This window comes from Marmota flaviventris, chromosome 4, assembly GCF_047511675.1.
Source record: "Marmota flaviventris isolate mMarFla1 chromosome 4, mMarFla1.hap1, whole genome shotgun sequence".
NCBI classification, from domain to species: Eukaryota; Metazoa; Chordata; class Mammalia; order Rodentia; family Sciuridae; genus Marmota; species Marmota flaviventris.
This window is the reverse complement of record NC_092501.1, coordinates 7,014,781-7,036,418: the sequence shown is the minus strand read 5'-3', so window position 1 is coordinate 7,036,418 and position 21,638 is coordinate 7,014,781. Positions and strand designations below refer to the sequence as shown.

Below are 21,638 nucleotides of genomic sequence, written 5' to 3'. Positions count from 1 at the left end.
TCTGTTTGGTAAGTGGTTATAAAGATAGCTTCCCAAGACAATAGGTCAAGTAACTGTCTCCCATGGGAGTTTAAGGTAGTTTCACAGCAGAGTAGGGATGGGGTTGCCTACCTGAGTGATAAGAGAAGGAGGCCAGGGAGGGTGATGCCTTACCACAGGATGTTGTGGGTTGTGACTTATGGTTCAGTGGTAGAGCGCTTACCTAGCATTTGTGAGACCCTGCGTTTGAGCAGAGCACAGCAAAAACAGTTCTCTAACCAGAAGAGAAGGATAAGAAAATGCTCAGAGGGAGTTTGACCTTGGAATTGTGGGCCTTCATATCATATTTTAAATAACATATTAGTTAAACGAACTATATGGTTCTCAGAGTAATACTTCTTTGTAAATCAGTTCTTATGTCATTGGCATGTGTGAACCAGTTCTATTTTTGGGTCGATTAAGACTGAATTTCTTCAACAGCTTTTTTCTGGAATTGACTTCGTTCCAGTGCAGTGTTGCATCTTAAAGGGTTAGATGATTTAGCAGTGATGGGCTTGTGTGAGGTCTTGCTCTATTGGGTAAATGCTGTAGAACATGAGGTAATTGTCAGCATTTGAATCTGGTAATGGAATAGGTAGGTAGAACCTTGGAGTAACAGAGTTGGGAATTGGCGAACAATGCAGTTACCTCTAAACATCTCAAGTAGAGAACTTTTACATTGGTGAGATGTACTTGAATTTCAGAGCTTAGCAGAAATTTTAATTACTTTTTATTGAAAACTGCACTGAACGCTAAATGTCCACCTTTTACAATAAACAAGTACAGTAACGGTAACTCACACTAAAACAAAACATACTTCTGATAGCCATTTTTCCTTTTGGGACAGGTTAAAGTTTTTCTTTTGTCACAAAAACAGGAATGTACCTATACAAAGGCTCAAAATAGGCCATCTTTTTAAACAAAAAGGCAATGATTCACAAAAGACTATGAATAGAACATGTAACTAGTTGATACAAATCTAATAGGATTTGTTAAAATCAGTCACATCTAATAACACATCTGAAGTGTTCTTGTATAAAATATCACGTGAAGAAAAGAATTTATCAATGTCTAAAAAAGTGGGTTTGTTCATAGACAATCTGACAAGTTACCATAAAAAGTGTTTCCTGAGACATAAGGAAATGCAACATTATTCTTGAACCCTTAGCAGTTCAAGACTTTCCACTCAATAAAATAGCTGAGGATCTGAAACTGAGAAAATATATTTGAGTACAAACAGCTTGTGAAACTTAATACTTTTTTCTTTTTTTTTTCTTTTTTGCATCATCAGAGGGTACAACTGAACTTACAACCAACTTGCCTGCTCGGTATGCAGTTCAGCTGTGAGGGAGACACTTCTGTACAGGAGCCTGTACTGTCTTCAATCCTATGCGTGCAGGTGTCTAACACAGGCAAACAGTTTTTTCCCCATTTTTGTAGCAATTTTGTCTTCCTATTAGCAAAAAGAGGTAACAAGCCCCTGTAGACCAAAGGGACTAGAGTCATAAGATGGGGATTTCCTCTTAATATTTTTTTATTTTGATGTTTGGAACTCTTGATGCAACATTCTAGAGCAAGGTGCTCAGGACCTGCTGTGCCCAAGGAACTGATAAAGGAAAAAGCTCTATTTATTCTTTGTGATTTGATGCACAGATGGAAAACTTAACACACAATAACAGAAGTTGGTCGTTAATAAATCACGTCCTATTCTTTCAGCGCTTCCGGAAGCAGACGACATCTTCAGTTTTCTAGCTCTTGTAGCTTTTAACACTGCAACACCAACGATGCATATGTCCAGGGTCAGTTAAAAAGACTGTCAAATTCCTTCTCTTAGTTCATCCATTTTCACTGTCTCTTGGTCCCAAGTTTATCTGAATGATTACCTTTCAGCATTCTCTGCTATTGCTCGTTGGGGTGCTCTCGATTGTCCCCATGTTTTGTAGGCTGGTTGGGAGAGGGAGCTTGGGAAGGGTGTGCCACCGTGGGGAGGTTGTGAGTCACTGGGATGCCTCCAGGTATGATCCCTTCCATGGCTGCAGGAAGTCCTCCCGGAGCCACGCCTACTATGCCCGGCGGATACCTAAGGAGCACATGGAAAAGGGGCCTTGTGAGTGAGCAGAGTGCCTAAAAGCTCTTGGCCCTTCAGGTATTACAGGAAATTTGTTATCCTCTATTCCCCCCAATCCACCCCTAGGGATAATCACAACATTAGACCTTTAATTTTGTGGCTTTTTGCCAAAGACTTTTATGGGCAAATACCTATCCATGCTGTGACCCAACAGGCTCTGAATTTTCTGGCTGACTTAGGAAAGTGTTCACTAGGTGGGTTGATTTTGTGATTTGCCAACAGATTGTGAAGTACTATCGGAAAAATCAAGTGTGACTGTTAATATTGACTGTTTCTTTTCCCAAGCCTTCTGTTCAAATTCTAATCCCCAAGGATTAGAGATTAGGATTTAAGAACCTTTGGGAAGACTTCTCATGAGTCAGATAAGTACCCCAGTCAGCTCCCTTATGAATGGACATGGAGAGAAGCTGGTAACTCTCACCAGAACCCAAGCTTGCTGGCACCTTGTCCTGACAGCCTCCAAAACTGAGAAATTTGTGGTTTGGAAGCCACTGGTCATTTTATTAGTGGCACATACTCTCAAGTTGCTGCTCTTGTGAACTGGGACAACAGCAGCAAACTGGTAACCTGCTGTTTAGCTAACTCCTGCCATTTTATGCATGCCAAGATATGGGCTCACGTTACATTGCAGGCAGGACACACAGTTCTTAGGCTCAAGGTGACAATATATTTAAAGGGGATAAATAGGTGCTTCAGAACGAGTGTCCGCTCACCAAGCTGTCAGGCCCTGGTTGCCACAGTTAAACTGCTAAGGAATCCCTAGGGTGAGCCACCAACAGGAGTGAATTTGATTCTGGTTCAGAGATGGGCATAAGCGGTGACGTGACACTTCAAAGTGCTTATGAGGCAGAGTGGAGACAGAGCCATGTGACCTGGAAGTAGCTACAAGCAGCAATGTCTGGAGAGACTTTCATAGAGGAGGGGCTCCTGATGGTTATTGAGTAAAGGCCCGGGAGGCTCCTGACCACCTTGGGATGCACAGAATGTCTCCAAGAGAATTATTTGGCCATAAATGCAAGTGCTGCCAAGGGTGGGAGGTCCCAGGTTAGAGCAAGGCTGGAGCTCCTCCTGTGTTCTTTCATTTTGCTGAAACCCAGCAGTAATTAGGGTGGGGAAGGGGACAGAAGACAGGACATTACTGCTCTCTTCAGGGAGCCCATTTCTGTCCACCCCCAGTAGTCACACTGTTTATTCAAACTGTGTGCATTTTCCCCCTACCCCCTTTCTGGGGATATGACCCAGGGACACTTGACTTGCTATATCACTGGCCATTTTTGAAAGTTACTGAAGCTGACCTTAAACTTGTGATACTACCTCAGTGTCCCAGGTCACTGGGATTACAGCCATGCACCTATTATTGATTGTGTGTGTAGAAAAGGCCATTGTCCCTAGTTGATTTTCACATTCTTTTGCAAGAATAAACAGGCCTTTCCCCTTGACAGTCTTTCTTCTAGAAACAGATTTTACAGTGGCTTCAGGAGAAGGAGATTCCTGGCATGGTGGTCATACCAGTTTGAGTGACTGTTTCCTTCAAGTTGTGTTTATTCTATGGGATTTGGCATCAAAAGTGAGGATAATGTACACAATTCCCAATAAAAGGCTGATTTTTCTTTATTACCAAAAATCACTGCAAGTTTGGGCTTTTCTTGCCTCCTTTTGTCCCCAAGGGCACAATGCTAGTAGTTCAAGACAAATTCAGTTTCTCTTCTCACCTGTATGTGGCACCATTGAGCTCAGGATGAATTGCTTGCTGGTCTATTACTGACCAAGGAGCTGATGTGACAAAGAATTCCTTGTTGACACAGTTTCTTAAGCTTTCTGGGATGCGACCTAGAGATAAGAGGGTTAAAATTAATCATTCATGTGCAAAGAGTGCAGTCACAGTGAGTTCAATATTACTTGGAGGCTTATGGTGCAGAGAGCCTTCAGCTGGAAAAGAAAATGAACCTCCCGCCCATCTCTGGGGGTCGCCCTCTTCAGTTTGTAACAAGTACAGTGGCTGAGGCTAGAGGGAAGGGATTTCCTCTGAAATTTACTTCAGAATTTGAGCCCAATTCACACACAATTTATTGACTATAACAACTCATTCTGTAGCCACCTGTAGCCCTTGGGGAGCTCCGCTGTGTGGCTGTTTTCTCCTTTCCACCAGCTGGGCTGCAGCTGGCTTGGAGGTATGGAGGGCTCACCTGTGATTGCTCGGCGGATCTCTGTGGCAGCTGCCTCTCTCATCTCAAGTGATGCTTGTTCACTATACCAGGCCGTGTGGGGGGTACAGATGAGATTTGGTGCATCTTTCAAAGGACCCTGAGCAAAGCTAGACAAATGCAAAGGCATTCAATAAATGGGAAAAGTTAAGACCTGGTGACCGTAGTACTTGTCAGCTGGGAACTCTGGGCCACATGGACAAGCTGGGGGGCTCTGTGGAGTGGGTGTGTTCTGTGCTGTATTTCATTGGGGAATGTTATAGAATCCTAGCCCCTAACTATAAGAACAGGAGGATCAGACAGAAAAAGAAAGGCCAATTCTATTCAGAGTTGCCTTCCTCTAATCAGAAGGAATATGCCCGCAGAGAAGTGACTGCTGTCTACAGCTCCAAACCACCATATTGTGTTCGACTCTCCCTTCTCTGATGACCTTTGGGGGATCTTTTGGCTAAACAAACAAGAACATCGCAGTCTTCAGAAGAAAGACTATAATCTTCATCTGCAGAATGTCCTACCCCCAAAAATCTTGCCTAGTAAAGTGCCTCAGATTTAAAGTGTAGAGGGTCAGGTCTGGGTCCTCCACACTCCTGGCAGGACGTTAGAGTCAGGCTGGACACACACCCACCTAAAGGGCTCCGATTCATGCACATCAAGGGCTGCCCCTCGTATCCTGCCCTCCTTAAGGGCCTGTGCCAAGGCCTTCTCGTCCACCAGGCCACCGCGGGCTGCATTAACAAGGAATGCCCCTTGCCTCATCTGTGGGAGCAAAGAGAAGCTAGTTATATATTGCTGCCGCTGCTGCTGCAGGTTCTAGAATTCGGGTTTAATAAGAGCTGCAGCTAAAGGATGGGAATGGGAGGTCTTGGTGATAGATGAGGGCCAGGGGTCAGTTTCTGTTGATACTGACAGGAGGTTGGATGTGTGGTTACTCACCTGCCTGAAGAGTGGTGGGGGACCAGCTGGGCCCTGGGCTAGCTCTGGACCACCCCATGTTCCCGCCACCCCAAGCATGGATTTGTCCCAGGGACTCTTCTTCGTGGGTTCACCATGTGTCTAAGAATCATTTCCCATTCCCTCTTTGCCCAAGGGAGGTGCCACTACCTTTGGACAGAAGTGTCCAGGGTCTGAGGATGTCTGCTTTGAAATTACCTGCTTTATAGTAAAGTCATTGATGAGGTGGTGGTTATGTTCATTGAGATTGCAGTGCAAGGAGACACAGTCGCTCTGATACAGCAAGTCCTGTAGGGTGTAGACCCTCTGCACGCCCAGGGACCGCTCGATCCCATCCTGCAAGTAGGGGTCATAAAATATGACGCTGAATCCAAAGGCCTTGGCTCGAACAGCAACCGCTTGCCCCGTGCGACCTGTGCAGAGACAGAAGGTCCAGGTGAGTGAGATCTCCTGGGGGCACTGTGTGCTGCCCTGTGCTGTCCCAACCCGCTGCTCATTACTTCTTAAGCCTGAGGTCACCATCCTTACTAGCAGCAGATGACAAGAGGACTGCACCCAAGACATAGTGGTATCTGAGCCAGCATTATGCCCCAGAGGCCAATGGGGTCAAAGTGGGGATGGGTGTCCTTGGTCAAGGCCATAGTGCTTGTTGCTTATATTTGCCACACAGTAGGAATTTTTTAAAGGACATTTTCAAATCTATACCCAATTAAATGTTCTAAGGACCCACCCATCACTTACTCTCCACTTACTGGCACAGCAGGCTTCTCATTATCATCATTACTTTATTGCTCTCAATATCTTTCAGGGAACATTTGTTCCCCAGACTAATTGCCTTTGGATTTGCTTCTACCAGGAGTACAAGGGTCAAAACTGACCATTACTGTCCACCTTGAGCCTACAAATTGGCTGAACTCACTCTGAGGCAGGGTGTGTGTCTGCCAGGCCTGGCCCTGTCCTGCAGCAGAGCCTCATGTCTGGCTCCAGCATGGAGTCTGAGACTGTCACATAACAGGCAAGAGAGTATCCCCTGCTCCCTGGTGGCCATGATTTGACAAACCTGTAGACCCCTCAACACAGCCTCTGCTTCCCAGAACAGTTTTCAGCTTGAAAATAAAATGGGATGAGGGATGCTTAGGGCTTAGAGTGATGATAAAATTTAAAACACTTTTTTCAAATATGCAGGCAGGGAAAAAGCAAGGGAAGACCTACATTTCCAAACAGGAAGCCGGTGTTTGAGGGACAACTTGCTGGTAGAAGTCTCCCTCTTGCTACAGCTCCATCTAACTGGGACACGGCCGTGGTTTGGAGGCAAAAGTTTCATAAAGTCATTCTGATCAAGATGGACAGCTGCATGTAATCAGTGCGACATAATCTAGCAAGCCATAACCTCTTCACGTTACCATGTGGACACAGTGACTGGGGTAGAAGAGCAGGACTGTGCCAAGGTACTGGGAAGTGTAGCACCTGTGCCAGAAGAACCCTCTCTTGGCCACACTTAAAACGCGGGGTTAGTGACCCCATTGTGTGGTTGGTGGGAGTCCATGTTCAACAGGATAATATCTCCTTCTCCCACGATGGCCATCCTTAGCCACCCTCCTGACTCCTGCATATTTTGATCTGAGACTGTGGCTCTGTCTAGGAGCTGGTGGAAAAGCAGCCCAAGTGCCAAGTCCACATTTAAACAGAAGGGGGCTGGGTGTTAGTTCTCAGCAGTTTTGTTTTTCATACATTCACAAACACCCACGGATTCACCAGCTTCTACTTTTTCTGTGAGATTTTCTGATGAAAGACCTAATTATCAAAACTAGTCCTTATAGGAAAGAAGCCAAGTGCCTGGGCCTCTTGTTTAATTTTTTTTTTTCCTTTTTATAATTTAGAGCATGCTACCAGTAGTTGCCTTTTCCTTCAGTTTGTTGTGAATGTGTGCTGCCTTCAGGGAACCCTCACCAGAGTAGCCACCATCGGCCTCCTCTGATCGGCAGCGTGAGTGGGGCTTTGTGGACTGCTGTGGATACTCCCAGGCTCAGTCCTTTGGTCCCTCACAGGTGGCTGCACCAGTGACTGGGCAGCCCACAACTGTGCCTTCCTCTGTCCCTGCTAGTTGCTGGAAGGCTACAGAGAGACGATGACAGTTTGTGTGTGGGATCCAGGAAGATGGCAGTAGCTACCTACGGTCAGGAGAAAGCAGGGCTGAAGCCAAGAGGGTGGCCTTGGTATACTAAGAGGGCTCCCAGGGCCTTTAGAAATGGGAAGACAAGGGCACATGTCCAAAGAAATGACCCCAGCAAGGGGGTCCCAGCCTTGCCAGAGACTACACCAGGCCACAGGAGGGGCTTAGGAACTGATGAGGTTCTTAAAGCATCCAGCAACTTCCGCCTCAATTTAGCTACCAGATCCCCAGAGAGGCTTGTGGGGCAAGAGGGCACTTGGGTTGTCAGACACTAAGCCAACTCTCTAGAGACATGGAGCGTGAGCTGAAGGCTCAGCGATTGGGGAACATTCCCTATCCCTCCTCAAGAGGTGCATCCCACCCCATTTCTATTCACAGGTCAGGAAAACTCAAGGTTATGAGCTGGCACATGTTGGGGCTGTGATTTGGGGGACGGCTGAGGCACCATGAGCTGGGATGGGGTGTGTCCCTATTTTAGCCCCCAAATGGACAACAGCATAGCATCTGGCTGCCCCCTACTATATCTGCCAGAGACCCTCCCAGCAGCTGCTTGCTGGTCTCCATGACAGCAGTGAGGTCTAGGAAGATGCTTCCAGCTCCTCTGAAGGGAGCTTCCAGGCTGATGGATAGTCTGCGCCACCCTCTGGCTTCAATCTTCCAATGACATCTAGCTGCTACCTCAGTCTAACATTCAAGACCCACAGAGCCCAGGCCACCACTCAACCACCAAACTGCTTATTGCCCATAAATGTGCCAGGTGTATCCTCCCCACCCTGCCCCTGGCCTCAGGGAAAGTTCAGATGCCTAGTTGTCCTGCAGCCCAACAGTAGAAAATGCTATCTTTGTCATCCTGAGCAGCAGCACAAACCTTGGCTTACAAGTTCAGATGTTACCTCTGAGGGTCCCCGTTTTGCTTCTGACCCAGTCCTCTCACCCCCTGCAAATTGGTGGTAGCCAGGCACTGGCCCTGCCCTCCTTTGGCAAACGCTGCTCCCTGGCTATCATTGTGAACGCGAACTCTTGGAGACAGGACATCCCCGGCTCCTTGGGGGCAAGCCAGCTGCATGTTGGGCACATACCGAAGCCGATGAGGCCCAGTGTCTCCCCACGGATTCGTGCCGCTCCTGAGGCCACCTCGCGGATCTGTTCCACACTCTGTACCCGCGTGCCTTCCCGCAGGGCCTGGTACAGCCACGTGTTGCGGCGGTATAGGTTGAGGATGTGGCAGATGGTGGAATCGGCCGTCTCTTCCACAGCTGCAGATGGGATGTTGCACACAGCGATCCCTGAAAAGGACAAAGGCAAGGCCCAGAGGTGAGAAAACCCTAGGTTCTATAGGTCCCAGGGCTCCCAGCCCACCCTGCTGAGAGCGCAGGTTTCTGCACACAACAGGGAGGTTAGGCTTCTTTAAACTTATTTCTGGAGCCTCCCATCCTCCTGAGCTTCTGTGCTGCCACAGAGATGGCTCAGAAGCTGGGCTCATGGGGCGGCTGTGGTTGTAGGCAAATGCTAGGGGTGCAGAGATGTGTGAAGCTGCCACTTCTGAGGACCCTGGAGGGAAACTGGAATCTGGGGTGGCCCCTTTTCCTTTTGCTGAGCCACTGCTAGGCAGGATGTGGGGAAGGACCATCTTGTGCCTCTTCCTCGGACCTCGCCTGTGGAGCAGCCTCGAGGGCCGCACAGCACTCAGGCCTGGCTCCCTCTGCCAAGGCTGCACTGTGGCCCAGGATGCTGTTCTCGGTGCAAGTCAGGGGGGCCCACCAGGGCTTCACTAGTGGAAATGCATGGGCACAAGTGTCAGTCGTGTGGGGTGCTCCAGCTCAGGCATGGAGCCCCGCCGACCAAGAGGCACTGTGCACATATGGCTGGCCATCCTGGAGCACCAGAGGCCCTCTGGTACCTTGCCAACAGGGATGAGGTGAGGGCTAGGTGGCAGGCCCTTGGCCCACTAGGTTGTCAGACCAGGTTGGTGGTTACAATGCTAGTCATTTGGAAGTGTCCTTTAGCAGCCTCACAATATGGGGCCCCGTGTGCCCAGCGGTGCCACATCTCAGAGGGCCTGTCTTTGGGTAGCACCTGTTGCTTCTGGTGTTCTCTGCTGTCATGGACTGGGCAGGGGCTGCCTATTTTGGCACTGACCTAGGCCCTGCTTCCCACAGTATGTGCTCCATCCCTAGATGGAAGAAACCCGAGACCCAGAGCCTTCCACACCTTCCTCTCCAGAGGTACATGGGCTCCTCTGGTCTTGGGTTCCTGCAGACCTTAGGCTGCAGTGCGTTCTTGGGGTAGGGGTCCTGGTGTCACATCAGAAACTCCCTCGAAGCCAGCCACCCTGGGTGAGGCTCCCTGGCCAGCTATGTACTCACCAAGCTCGCCGGCAGCCTTGATGTCCACGTTGTCATAGCCACTGCCGATCCGCACGATCACCCGCAGGGCCTTGAACTTCTCCAGGTCTTCCCTGGTGAGGGTGATAGTGTGGTACATCATGGCGCCCACGGCCTCATTTAACACCTGCAGAGGGAGGCGGAGCACAGGTCAGAGTCCCAGTCCTTAGCAAAATCATGAGCTAGAGACATGAATGTTTGGGAGCGTGCCGGTGACCTGGCACAGCAGAGGGCAAAGGATGTTGGGGATGCCCGTAGTGGGGACTTGAGAGCAACAGTGACGCAGGACCAGCGTGGCCCACCTTCTCGTGGATCTCCTGAGTGGACTGTGCATCGCAGAAGGCCACAGTGGCCAGGTCCTTCAGGATGGGCATCTCCACGGTGCAGTCTCTGCCGTCCAGCAGTGCCACCAAGGGGCGGGGGTGCAGGGGGCCGTTCATGATCTGGGGGCGGATACCTGTGAGGAGGAAGCGGATGAGTGGTGGGTAAACAGGGTCCCAAGTGTCCCCCTCGGGACCCAGGCCAGGGCAGTAGGAAGCAGCAGAGCCTGGCAGGGCAGGAACATGAGGCAGGACCACATGTGGTTAGGACCAGGGCTCCTCCTCACACCACTGCAGGGCTGTTTTGAGGACCCAGCAGGCTCCGGACACAGTCGTTTCCCCTGAGGCCTAGAGGGAGCATCTCCTGGCCTGTGGGGTGAGGACAAGACCTCCCAAGGAGCTCACGGGAAGCCCTGGGGAGCCAACTCTACAGCCACTGAGGAGTGCCTGCATTACAGCTGTCACTTTGCAGAGGAACTCTGAAGGTAACTGCCTACCATCAGCCCACAGCCAAAGGCCCCAAGACCCTTGGGCCCCCAAGGGCATGGCTACCAGGTGCCCCTCAAAACAAAAATGATGAGGGAGTGCTTGAGGACTTGTGCCCTGAGGAACCTCCCAGAGAACCCCTCGATGGAACCAGGTGGCCAGGGCAGTCTCAGTCCTCTCCCTGACCTAGTGAGGAGTCATAGTCCGTGGTGGGAAGGGCACGAGTGAGGCAAGAGGCCCTTGGCACTCAGAGCAAACTTCCTGAAGGGTCACAGAGCAAGCAGAACCATTTTGGGGGCAGGGCCCTTCTGTGCAGACCAATGCAGTGGTTTCTAGACCCTCAGCAGGGTGGCTGCAAGACCTGCGCCAGCTCTCTGACATGTGGCCATTACTCCCAGATATGCAGACAGGATGGACACCCCAGGTCCCCCCAGGTGCCAGAGCAGGAGTCCAGACCAAGCGGGTGAGCATTCCCTTGCCGGACTTTCAGGGGCGTTGGCAGGACGGTTTATCAGACGGAGTGTATGATTACAAGTTCAAATTGTTAATTAAAAAGGGGCCACAGGGGAGAATGACACCAGGCACAAGGCAAGGACCCAGGGTCATGTGATCTATCTGGGGAGGCGGAGCACCATCGTTCAAGATGCCCATGCACAGCGTCAGTGCAGACCTGTTACCCAGGTAACAAACTCCAGGTTGCCTAGCGATCAGCTCCCTGCAACCCTTGGGCTACCTGACCCAGGTTCAATGCCTGGGCCCCAGCTGCAAGTTCTTTATTATGAGGCAGGGAACGGGGAAGCATAGGGGCTCTCTGGTGCCGACATAGCCTCAGGCTAAGTAGAGGTGGTGGGTGGGAGCAGAGGGGTGCCCTGGGTCCTGCGTGAGGCAGAGCGGACCGAGAAGCCAGGTGCAGGGCTGCTGAGGAGGCCACAGAAGAGCCAGCACAGAGGGTGAGGGAAAGCGTAGGGATAGTTTCTGACCCACAGAACCTGTCCACTGCACCCTGGGGAACCCAGACTTCAATAGAGTCTCCTGCCCCACCTGCCGTCTCAGTCTTGCCAGAAGCCGAGACAAGGGTCCTAGAGGGCCTCGCGCAGTACCAGAGAAGCTGCCAGCCAGCAGACCTCTTGTATTACCCGTTTTTTGATGTTTTACACAAATCAAACAATTTTTAACATATTAGGACGTAATGGACCCATGACAGAGTGAGGTTCAAATACAGCAAGCGGAACACATCCCCGCCAGGACTCTGGGACTGGTCTGTTCCCTCTACCACTAGAAGGATCTGGAGGAAGAGAGTCCCAGAAGGATCTGGAGGAAGAGAGTCCCAGGCACCATGGTCAATGAGGAGTCTGAAAACAGGACCAGGTCGAGGGCTCCGAGTCCTTAGATGCTGTTAAGCCTTTTCCACTGACACCACCAACACTGACAAGGACCTCATGATGCTGCCATTGCTCCTGTTCCCAGCCGGATGATGAAGCCAAGGCGGGGCCACAGGCCCGGCACTCCTCCATGCCGAACAGCGGTTTACCACCTTCCTTCCCAGGACGGGAGGCCAGCGACTCCCCTGTTGTCAATTACTGGCCTCTGAATGGCGGTCCACGTTCCCCTTCAGGAACACTCTTGGAGCACTCGGTGCTGCAGCTCGAGGCGGAGCTGCTGCCCGTCCTCAGGCCTGGAACCGCTGGAGCTGAAGTCGTGTGTAACTAACACGAACTTAGGGTACCAGCAGACAGCATCGCTGGTGTTTGTGAACAGTGACCAGTCACCCACGAACGTCCCTATGGAGGACAATGGTGGCTTTCTGGCCATCGAGCTGTGGTGCCACCATAGTTAGATTAAAAAAAACATCTTTTAGGAGAGTGAACATGGGCTGACAGGCTAGACTCAGCTGTCTGGCGTGGGACTCAGGACAAATGGGACGCGCTCTCCGCGGTGGATCCTGCCACCCAATGATGCATGGTGCTGTTGGGCGTTGTGTTTACATTCTGGGATTGAACCCAGGGGTGCTCTAGCTCGGGGCTACACCCCAGCCCTTTCTTCTTCTGATCCTCCTGCCTGCATTTCCTGCGTCACCGGAAGCACAGTGTGCGACTCCAGGCAGGGCACCCTGCGGTATTCCTGAGGCCTGTTGGCCTGTGTTCTTGGTCACTGTGCGAGTTAAAGTGAAAAGAAAATGCCGCATTAAAAAATGGTTCGAATTGGTATCTGTCCTTTGCAGGTTAAGAGCCAGCCTGCCCCCAGGACATGACTTTGTTGTTTTAGGGATTGAGAATCTCAGGTTCGCCCCCAAGGCAAGGCAGCCTCCATGGTCCGGTCTGGACATGTTCCGAGTGCACCTCCGAAGCCTTCTTGCACCAACAGTGTGGTCCTCAATGCGGCATGTGAAGAGCTGGGGGCAGCAGGTGGTCCACAGGTCCACCAGGGAGAGTCCCCGGAAGGGCCTGAATCCATTACTTCTCTGCAGAAGGTTGTTATGAAGAGGGTGAGCCCGGCCCCCTCCCTCTCCTGCTCCTTATTTTGCAATGTTGTCATCTGCTCTTGCAAATGCTTCCACCGTGATGCCATCTGCTGTTTGGTCTTCACCAGAGGCTGGATCCAGGGGGCTGCCCCACTGTAGATTTTCAGCCTCCCAAACTTTCAGGCTTAATAAGCATCTTTTCTTTAAAAAGTTAGCCTGCCTCAGGTGTTTCATTATAGCAAGGAAAAAATGGTCAAATGCAATGTTTGACATGGCAGTGGAGGCTGCAGTTCTGTGAAGGCAAAGCTGGCGACATACCCAAGTGCCCCAAGGGCCCCACAGGGGAAAAGGAGCAGCCAAAGCAGTTGAATTCATGAAAACAATTTTTCCAAGTCAGAGAATGGTCTAGTAGGTAGAACCCAGATGGGAGCATTGGTGGGCTCAAGGAACTCAAGAGTTCTTGGGGATACTGGCCCCGAGCTATCCTTGACTGCTGGCTCTGGATGAGGGGCCTGGATTCTTCCAGAAAGGAGGCTCAAACACCTCTTACAAAGATCCCGAGACCAACAGTACCATCCAGAGTGCTATGTACCCAGCAAGAAGCTGTCATAGATTAAATGCTTTGCCAGCGCCAAGCCTTGTGAGGTAGCCTGGGTGACAGGAGGCAGTTGGTACAGCCCCCGCCCCTCGAACAATAAGGTAGAGAGAAGAGACAGCCGCAGCCTTGCGCCACCTTCAGAGTGGCCCCACTTCTACCCTACAGAAGCCTTCATGGCTCATGGGCCCAATCATGTCCCCCAACATCCTAAGCAAAGTTTCCCCTAAATTTTGTAAGGCTCCTTAATTCAACAGCCTCTTCTTCTAATCCAGCCAAACAGGACTTACCCTCCTTGGTGAGGTACAGCACCCCGACCTCTGAAGGCCCCATAGACCCTGAGCTGGGGATGGCAAGGGGGAAATTCAGAGGCCTGGGTTTCACAGTACAGACCAGACACGGGACCGGGCTAGGCCGGGGCCTGATCAATACACGGGCAGGAAAGAGGCTCCGCCTGGGACTCGGCACTGAGCAGCCTGGCACAGGGAGGTTGCAGGGGGCCTGGCTGTCTAGCTGAGGCCTACCTTTGTCCCACGGACACATCGATCCACTTTGTGGGACTTCCGAACACCAGACCTGGGATGTGAACCACAGCACAGGTGCTGGAAAGTGACCCAGGCTGCCCCTGCTCCCACCCCTCACCACAAAGACCCAGGGCAGCTTGGGGGCGACTTGCAACAGCACTTGTTGCTGGGTGTGGTGCTGTTTTAAGGCAGAACTGCCACTGCCATCAGAATCAGCTTTATGTCCCTGTGCTTGCCACTGGCCCTCTCACCCGCCAGGTGCGCTTTCCTGCAATGTTGGGGAGAGGTGCGCTCCAGGGAGGTCCCTGCCAAGCCTCTCGGGTGATCTGGGAGAGCGCCAAAGCCAGGCCTAATTTTGGAGACTCAGTAACCTTCAGATTTGTCATGTGCTCGGATTCTTCTCTGGTTCCCTCCCCTTGCAAGTCTCATTTGACACCTCTGAAGGCTCCGCAGAGCCTCTGCCCACCACGCCAAGCAAACCCACGCTCGGCCTTGTTCTGCGCACTGGGGGTTGAACCAGGGATGCTCTGCTATGGAGCCACATGCCCAGCCTGTTTATTTCCGGAGGGTGTCACTCAGTTGTGCAGGCTGCCTGGGACTTGTGAGGTCCCCTTGTCTCACTCAGACTCAGGCAGCCGGGTGTGCACAGCTCGCCTGCCTTTCTATTTCTGCCTTCACGGTGGACATCACGCTCGATGACCCAGCACTTCCTTATGCCAGGACTCTGGGCCTCAGAGTCCCGTGGACCCAACAACACTCCAGCACCACCCTGCCAGGCCAGTTGAAATCTGCCCACCACGCCCAGGGAGCCCAGCTGTTTTCTGTGATGGACAGAGTGGGAAGGTCGATGGTGCCACATGGCAGAAGTGGGGTGAGCTCAGGAAGAGGCAGAATGGTGCTCCAGGTGGCCTGCGACCTCCTCAAACACCCTACGACTCCCTTCCACAGTGCCGAGAGGGTGGCATTTGGGGAGGAAGGAGGGCTCAGTAGCAGCCTGGTGCTCTCCCCCACCTCCTTACAGCAGGTGCCTCTACTGTCCTGAAGCGCTCTTCTGTAGTGGCCGGGACTCCCACCTCCACATACCTTGGGGCCCTTCTCCCTGTGACACTGGCCACTCCCCACCCTCGCAGGGCGCTGGTCTTGCAGCTGCATTCTGGAGTGGTCTGCTACTCAACAAAGCGAATGGACACACTCGGCAAGAGCAAGGCCAGGGCAGTGGGAGCCCATGAGCCCCAGATGGAAGACAGCAAGGCAGACCGTCCCTTTGCTACTGCGGATTTCCTCGGAAGATAGTCCTAGGCAGTGGGCAATCAGGAGGTCAGGACCACCTCAACTCAGAAGCTGGAGGGCGTGGGAACTCCTGCAGGGCAGGCTGCAGCGCATGGGATTCGCACCCCCTCGCCTCCATAATGACAGGAGGGGTTGCCACATCCCAGGGTGGACTCAGAAGAGCCTTCTCCAAGGCCCCATCCAACAGAGTGTCTGAAATTTTTTATGCAACTTTTTGAGAAGTGCTCCCCTCTTCTCATTTTCCCAGATTAGCCACGATCTGTTCCCAAAGCACAGGGTTCAGGCCACCCGGAGCTGGTTTCAGAGGTTGCCCTCCCTCGTGGGCCTCTAACACCCCCATTCCACAGCTGGGAATGACAACACCTGGGGCCCCTACGTGTGTGGGGAGAGCACAGCCCCCTGCTATGAGGATCTCAGGAATGCTCCCGTCATGCCAACCTCACCCAGCAGGAAACAGTGAACCCAACCCTGGCCAAGGCCCGAGCAAGGCAGGTGTTAGAGTCTGTAAACAAATCAGGATGGCACCTGGCATTTTGCCAGAGAAATGTTAGGGTCTGTAAACAAGTCTGGATGGCGCCTGGCAAAATGCCAGAGGGAGTGGTTTGTGAAGTAACGCCAGCGAGCCATGAAGTGTGGAGATTCCTTATTGGTTGACTGATGTATCTAGTTTATGCTAATTAGATAAACTGTGTGGAATGTATAAATACCGCTCCTGTCCTACAATAAACGGCTCCCACTCCTGCTGTATCAGTCTACGCAAGTTGCTCGTCACCCCCCGGTTATTTTGCCCAGCCAGCCGGACTCTGGCACTCCGGCAGGCAGGGGCTGGCCAACAGCAAGCAATGGGAAAGAGCAGCTGGTTGAATATGAACGAACCCGCCGGTGAAGTCAATGGCGGTGGGACCATGACCTGCACACGCTCAGCTACCGCCGGTATCGCCTACCCTTTCTCCAGCGAAGACAACCTGGTGGGAAAGAGTTCTGCAATTCTGCCCACCTGCCCCTTACGCGCCAGGCACCAGGAAGTGGATTGCAACACAGGCTCCCAAGATAGGCTGTCCTCCAGTGTGGACATGCACACCCCCTCTACACCCCACCCTCAGGGGCCCCCGGGGAGGCATTTGAACTACAGTCAACACAGTAACCAGGGGGAAGGGCTTCAGGAGATCTGGCCTCATCAGTCTCAGGCAGGGCCAGAGGTGACAATGGAGGGACCCGAGTAAGCTGGTCCTCAATCAAGCTGCCAAGTCTGGCCTTTGCATGAGCTGGAGGTCTGCCCTAGGGCTGGCCTGAGGACACCTCCACTGCAGGCGATGCACCAGAGTGGGCTGCAGGGACCACGAGAGACTCCCCCACCCCCGTGTACCCATCAGCCATGCACACCTGCTGCTCCTGCCCGGGCCACACTCTAACCCCAGAGGCTTGCTGGGGCTTCTGTTCACCCAGCGTGAGCTCACGCCTGCATGTTTTGGGGAGGCAGATGTCTGGACCCACGGGAAACACACCAGCTCATTCAACAACCCAGAGCACCCCGTCAGTCCCAAGCGCACAGCCATTTGTTGTCACTAGTTGGTCTCAGCACCTCAGGAGAGCTGCTCCTGCAGCCTGTGCAGAGAAATGCTTTTCCTTTCAGCAAGAGCATTTAAAACAACAAGAAGAATGGGATTCTGCCATTTTCTTGGAACCGTCCTCGGCACCCTCCCGTACATATCAGCACTGCAGGTGCTGCCTCGGGTCGCTGTCCACCGAGGGACACAACCAGAAAGTACCTAGAAACCCGTCTTGACCGGCCAGCAGCCAGAACCCAGGCTCTGCTTCTGTTTTCAGAAGGTGTAGCAGGGCTGGATTCCTGTATTCTGCTTTCTGCTCCCAAAGGCCTAGGTACTGGCTTGGGGGCCAGCTGATCTCCAGGTGTGAGATGCACTAGCTTCCCGTGTAGTGGCAGGTCCCTGGAAGGTGTGTGACCAAGAGCTGGTGCACAGGGCTGGGAGCCCTTCTGCTGCCACCTCCTCAAACTTTCAAGGCATCCTCCTCCCAGAGGGCTGGGGCCACTATGCCCTTGGGATTGCTAGACAAGCCTTGGAGTGGCCCCCACGCCCCCTTCCTTCACGTGGCAGAACTTCAAGCCTCTATTTAAGAGATGAACTACACACATGATTTGGCCAAAGAGGAAATCAAGGACAAAAGGGGGCTCTCAAGTGACCAGATGCCAGGACCCTGGTAAATTCACTTTTCACGCCAAGATTCTGCAAAGTCACCAGGCCAGAGCCAGGGTCAGCTGTGAGGTCCACTTGGCCATCCTGGGCCTCCTCTTCCCAGGGGTGGCAGCTGCCCTACAAGGAGCTCATAGCCCTTGAACTCAAGGGCCCACTGAGCCCGCTGGGAAGACCACCACACAGACCACCCCTGCTCAGCCGCAACTACAGATTCAAGGCAGCTGCCTGCAGACAACAGGTCTCCTGGGATTTCTCTCTTCGGGCACACTACACCTAGTGGGGGGTGAGGACACATTCTGTGCCCCAGTAATTAGACATACAGCAGACTTTCCAATGTTGTGCCCGAAAAGTGGGGAAACACGCAAGACTGGTCTGAAGTTGTAAAACAGTAAGTCCCACATCCAGGGCCACGGTCGGTCGACTGCCTCTTTCCCATAATTGATTTTCAATATTTTATCGAAGCAATAAAATCACCTGTGCACCCAAGAAACACAACACACCTGGAAATCAAGTCCCGACTAACCTGGGGAGGGCAAACAGCCAGCCCTTCACTGCTCCTAGGTGCCATGACTACGACATTGCGCCAGCCCTCTCAGCCCCTGTCTGTTCACACCACTTCTCCTCCACCTTCTTGTTTAAATCCTGATTGAGGAAACCAAGACGAAGTCGCAGAGGTACACTGAACTTGCTCAAGGTCATAGCGAGCAGGTGGCTGAGCCAGGATTCCAGCCCAGGTCTTCCTGGCTCCAGAGGCCGGGCACTAAACCCCAGGGCTCACCAACTGCAGGAGGAAGGACCACCCCAAACCCATGACTTACTCTCGAACCTCCCTGTCACATTGGATTGCTTCACCTTGGACGCTGGGCAGACAAGAATTCCAGAGCCCACCCCTGGGATAGACCCAGTCAAAGGAGAGACACAGGATCTTGTTTTCCTGAGCTCAGCTGTCCTAAGGTCCCCCTTCACTAAGCAAGGCTAACTCATCAGCTAGACACTGCGTGCGCTCTCCTTTCTCCCCAGACTCCTTACAGGGGCCTATGACCCGACACATACCCATGCTACTGGCTGATAAGAAAACTGGGCCCCCAACATCCGTCAGCCAGAGCCCTGGTGGCTTCTTCTTGGAAGTCACTCTGGGGGGCAGGGTGGTGACCAGCCACCAGCTGTCCACTTCCTGGGATTTCAGTTAGACTGGAGGGAAAAAACGTGCTCCGTATCCCTCAGCAGGAGCTCTGGGGGTTCTGAGCCGAGAACATCTCCACAGTCATCTCCTTCACTGTCCCAAGACTCACGTGCCATGTGGTCGATGAAGGGAACCGGGTATCGCCAGAGGCTCAAGTTCCTTACACATGTGGCGGCTGCATGCGGTTGTCACCAGTGATGCGGGGGTGGGGTGGGGGTGGGGGGTGGAGATCTGCAGGACTTTGAGGGGCTACAGTTGGCCCAGGGAGAGCACAAGCTTGTGGCCTGACCTCTCTCCAGCGAGCATTTTAGAGCACCAGCGGTATACCAAGTACTTGAGCGCCCACACCCACCAGAAGGAGCTAGGACAAAATCCAGGGGTCCAGAGGGGAAGGACACTGTGTGGACACGGCGAGATCAGGGACCTCAGGGAGGCCTCTGGAGGGTTCCTGCCCAGGCTAGGAAGGCCGAGAGGACATGTCTGCTCCTGTTGGTGCCCGAAAGGGCCTCAACAGAGGACAGGGAAGCAGCAGCAAGCAGGAGGGAAGGCATCCCAGGAACAGAGAGGGCTGGGCAGCCCATGAGTGCCCGGTGCCATGAGCTCTCCCGGGTCACTGCCTCTGATGCTGGTTTGTTCCTTGGAATCAGACCGGTTCCACCGGTGCACCTGGGAACAGGCACCGTGCCCCTCCAAAGGCCCTGGAGAGCCTGGCGGACCCAGGCTCATTTCCCCCCACATTAGCAGGCCAAGTGCCCACAACTAACAATGTGACGTGTCCTTCCTTAGCTCAGGCAGATGCAGGGGAGGAGCCCCAAGCTTTCAGCTCCCTGAGTTTCTCTTACAGGCTTCCTATCCAGCAGGCCCGAGGCCAGGAACACTGCCCATGGCCCGGGAGAGGTCGAGAAGCCGGCTGCCAGCCCAGCAGCTGGTGAGATGCCCCCTCTGTTTTTCAGATGACTGAAGCGTTCCAGGTCAAAGCCCAGTTCACAGGAAAGCACAGAACCCACCACACACTCACATTTATGTCTCAATCTAGAAAACATCCGCCCGGAACGTTCCCAGCAGGGAAGGCTGTTCTCACCCTCCAGGGAGAGCTCCCTCTCTGTGGTGGGCAATCCCGCCCTTCAGTCTGGAAAAAGAGCAGGCCCCAGGTTCCTTCACCAGCTCAGGAGGTGGAAGCTATTCACCAAACCACTCCATATTGTACCGAGAGCCTTGAGACTTGAAACGAGGTGGCTTTGGTGTATCTAACAAAAATTAGAAGACAACATGGAGGTGGCTGTACTAGGGCAGCTGAGGTCACAAAGGAGGAGGTGTGGGTTGGAGAGAGGGTGTGATGTAAGAAAGCAGATTGCAAACCTAGAGCCGACACTTAGACTAGGGCAGGATTCACCGTAGACCAACGGGGAAAAGCCCTGCCAAGCAACAGGCTCGCTGTCCCATCTCTTGCACAATGTGAATCTTTTAAGTGACTTGTTTCTATTTTTACTTTGGATGCTAGGAAGCTCAGAGCAATTCTCCCCTCATGCATGGGTTTGTGGGGAAAGCTGGTTCTGGCCTTATCCCCTGCCTCATCCTCTCCTGCATTTATTTCTCTGCCTGTTTAGTTTTGCCCTTGTGTGTGTTAGAACCATTCCTATTAGTGAGGGTCAGATCCTTTTAGGACCAAAGAACATGCTATACTCCACATAACCCTACAGGAGAAAGTTGTTCACTCTTCAATGACGGATCAAATCCCTGCATTGAGACAGCAGCATGCAGAGGGAGAGGCATGGCCCTGAGGTTACCCGTTAGGGACAGGCATGCACCCAGTAAGGGCCCTTGGAGCTACATATGATCTGAGACGGGCCATGCATAATACTTGTGGTTCCTGGAGCTGTGTGTCAGCAGAAGGTCGCAGAGCCCCTCTGGGCACCGTGGGGCTCTTGCTGGCATGGACCTTGGCCTCCAGTGGACTGGCTGAAAAGTTGGGGTGTTTCCCCAGCTTTGTACCGTTATGGATTTTCCTGTGCTGTTCTGAACACCGCCCTGGGGGATCACGATGGCAGATCTGGAGTCAGGCTAGCTGAAGTCCCAATGCTGCTGTTAGACCTATCGCAGGAGGCTGACCTCTCTGAGCCCCCGATTTGTCATTAAAGTGAAAAGGCAGGGGCAGATGCCATGGGAAGGAGCCCTTGGTAAATGCTCCAGGGTGATAGATAAGGCCCTGCCTCCCTCCAGATGGGGTCGGCTGCCCCTCCCTGGAGCACAGCCCTGGGCTCTTTCTCACAGTCCTCCCAATCCCTTCCTAGGGTCAAGTTCACTGCTCCCAGACTACTACCCACAGCCTCCATGGGGAAGGGCTAACAACCCAGTCACGCTGTGTCATGTCCGCGGACCCCCTGTGTGGTCAATGTGGCCTCAGTGCAGGCCAAGTAGAGGGAGCAGAGTCTTGACTTTCTCCTTTATGTAGAAAGGACTAGAAGCCCTGCACAGGGGGCAGCGGGCACCCCACATCAGTGTTTGATCACGTAAGTCTATATGGCTAAGGTGGGCTAGTCAGTTGTGGGTTACAAGTAGTCTTTTTCTTTTATAAACCTACAAAATCGCCCATGGAGCAGCAAGAAATCTGTGAAAATGCTCTGGATTTCTCACCTCAGATGCTGTGCAGAGAAGAAATTGGCTCCAAACACCTGAGAAGCTTTCCTGTTAATACACGCTGGCTT

The 21,638-nt window shown here is 52.6% G+C and overlaps 1 protein-coding gene across 4 annotated transcripts in view; it reads right to left on the bottom strand.

The window, feature by feature from the left end:
- Window positions 1–1,628: 1,628 nt before the first annotated feature.
- Ctbp2 (C-terminal binding protein 2) overlaps window positions 1,629–21,638 on the bottom strand; it is a 133,448-nt gene continuing 113,438 nt past the window's right edge. For all 4 annotated transcript variants that reach the window (XM_027930258.2, XM_071610826.1, XM_071610825.1 and 1 more), the window contains 8 exons: window positions 10,161–10,315; window positions 9,841–9,985; window positions 8,554–8,760; window positions 5,500–5,714; window positions 4,976–5,106; window positions 4,333–4,460; window positions 3,859–3,976; window positions 1,629–2,098 (listed from right to left, as the gene is read on the bottom strand). In XM_027930258.2, the coding sequence (XP_027786059.1) occupies window positions 1,918–2,098; window positions 3,859–3,976; window positions 4,333–4,460; window positions 4,976–5,106; window positions 5,500–5,714; window positions 8,554–8,760; window positions 9,841–9,985; window positions 10,161–10,315 (1,280 nt within the window). In that variant the 3' untranslated portion in view covers window positions 1,629–1,917. The remainder of the gene's footprint in view (window positions 2,099–3,858; window positions 3,977–4,332; window positions 4,461–4,975; window positions 5,107–5,499; window positions 5,715–8,553; window positions 8,761–9,840; window positions 9,986–10,160; window positions 10,316–21,638) is intronic.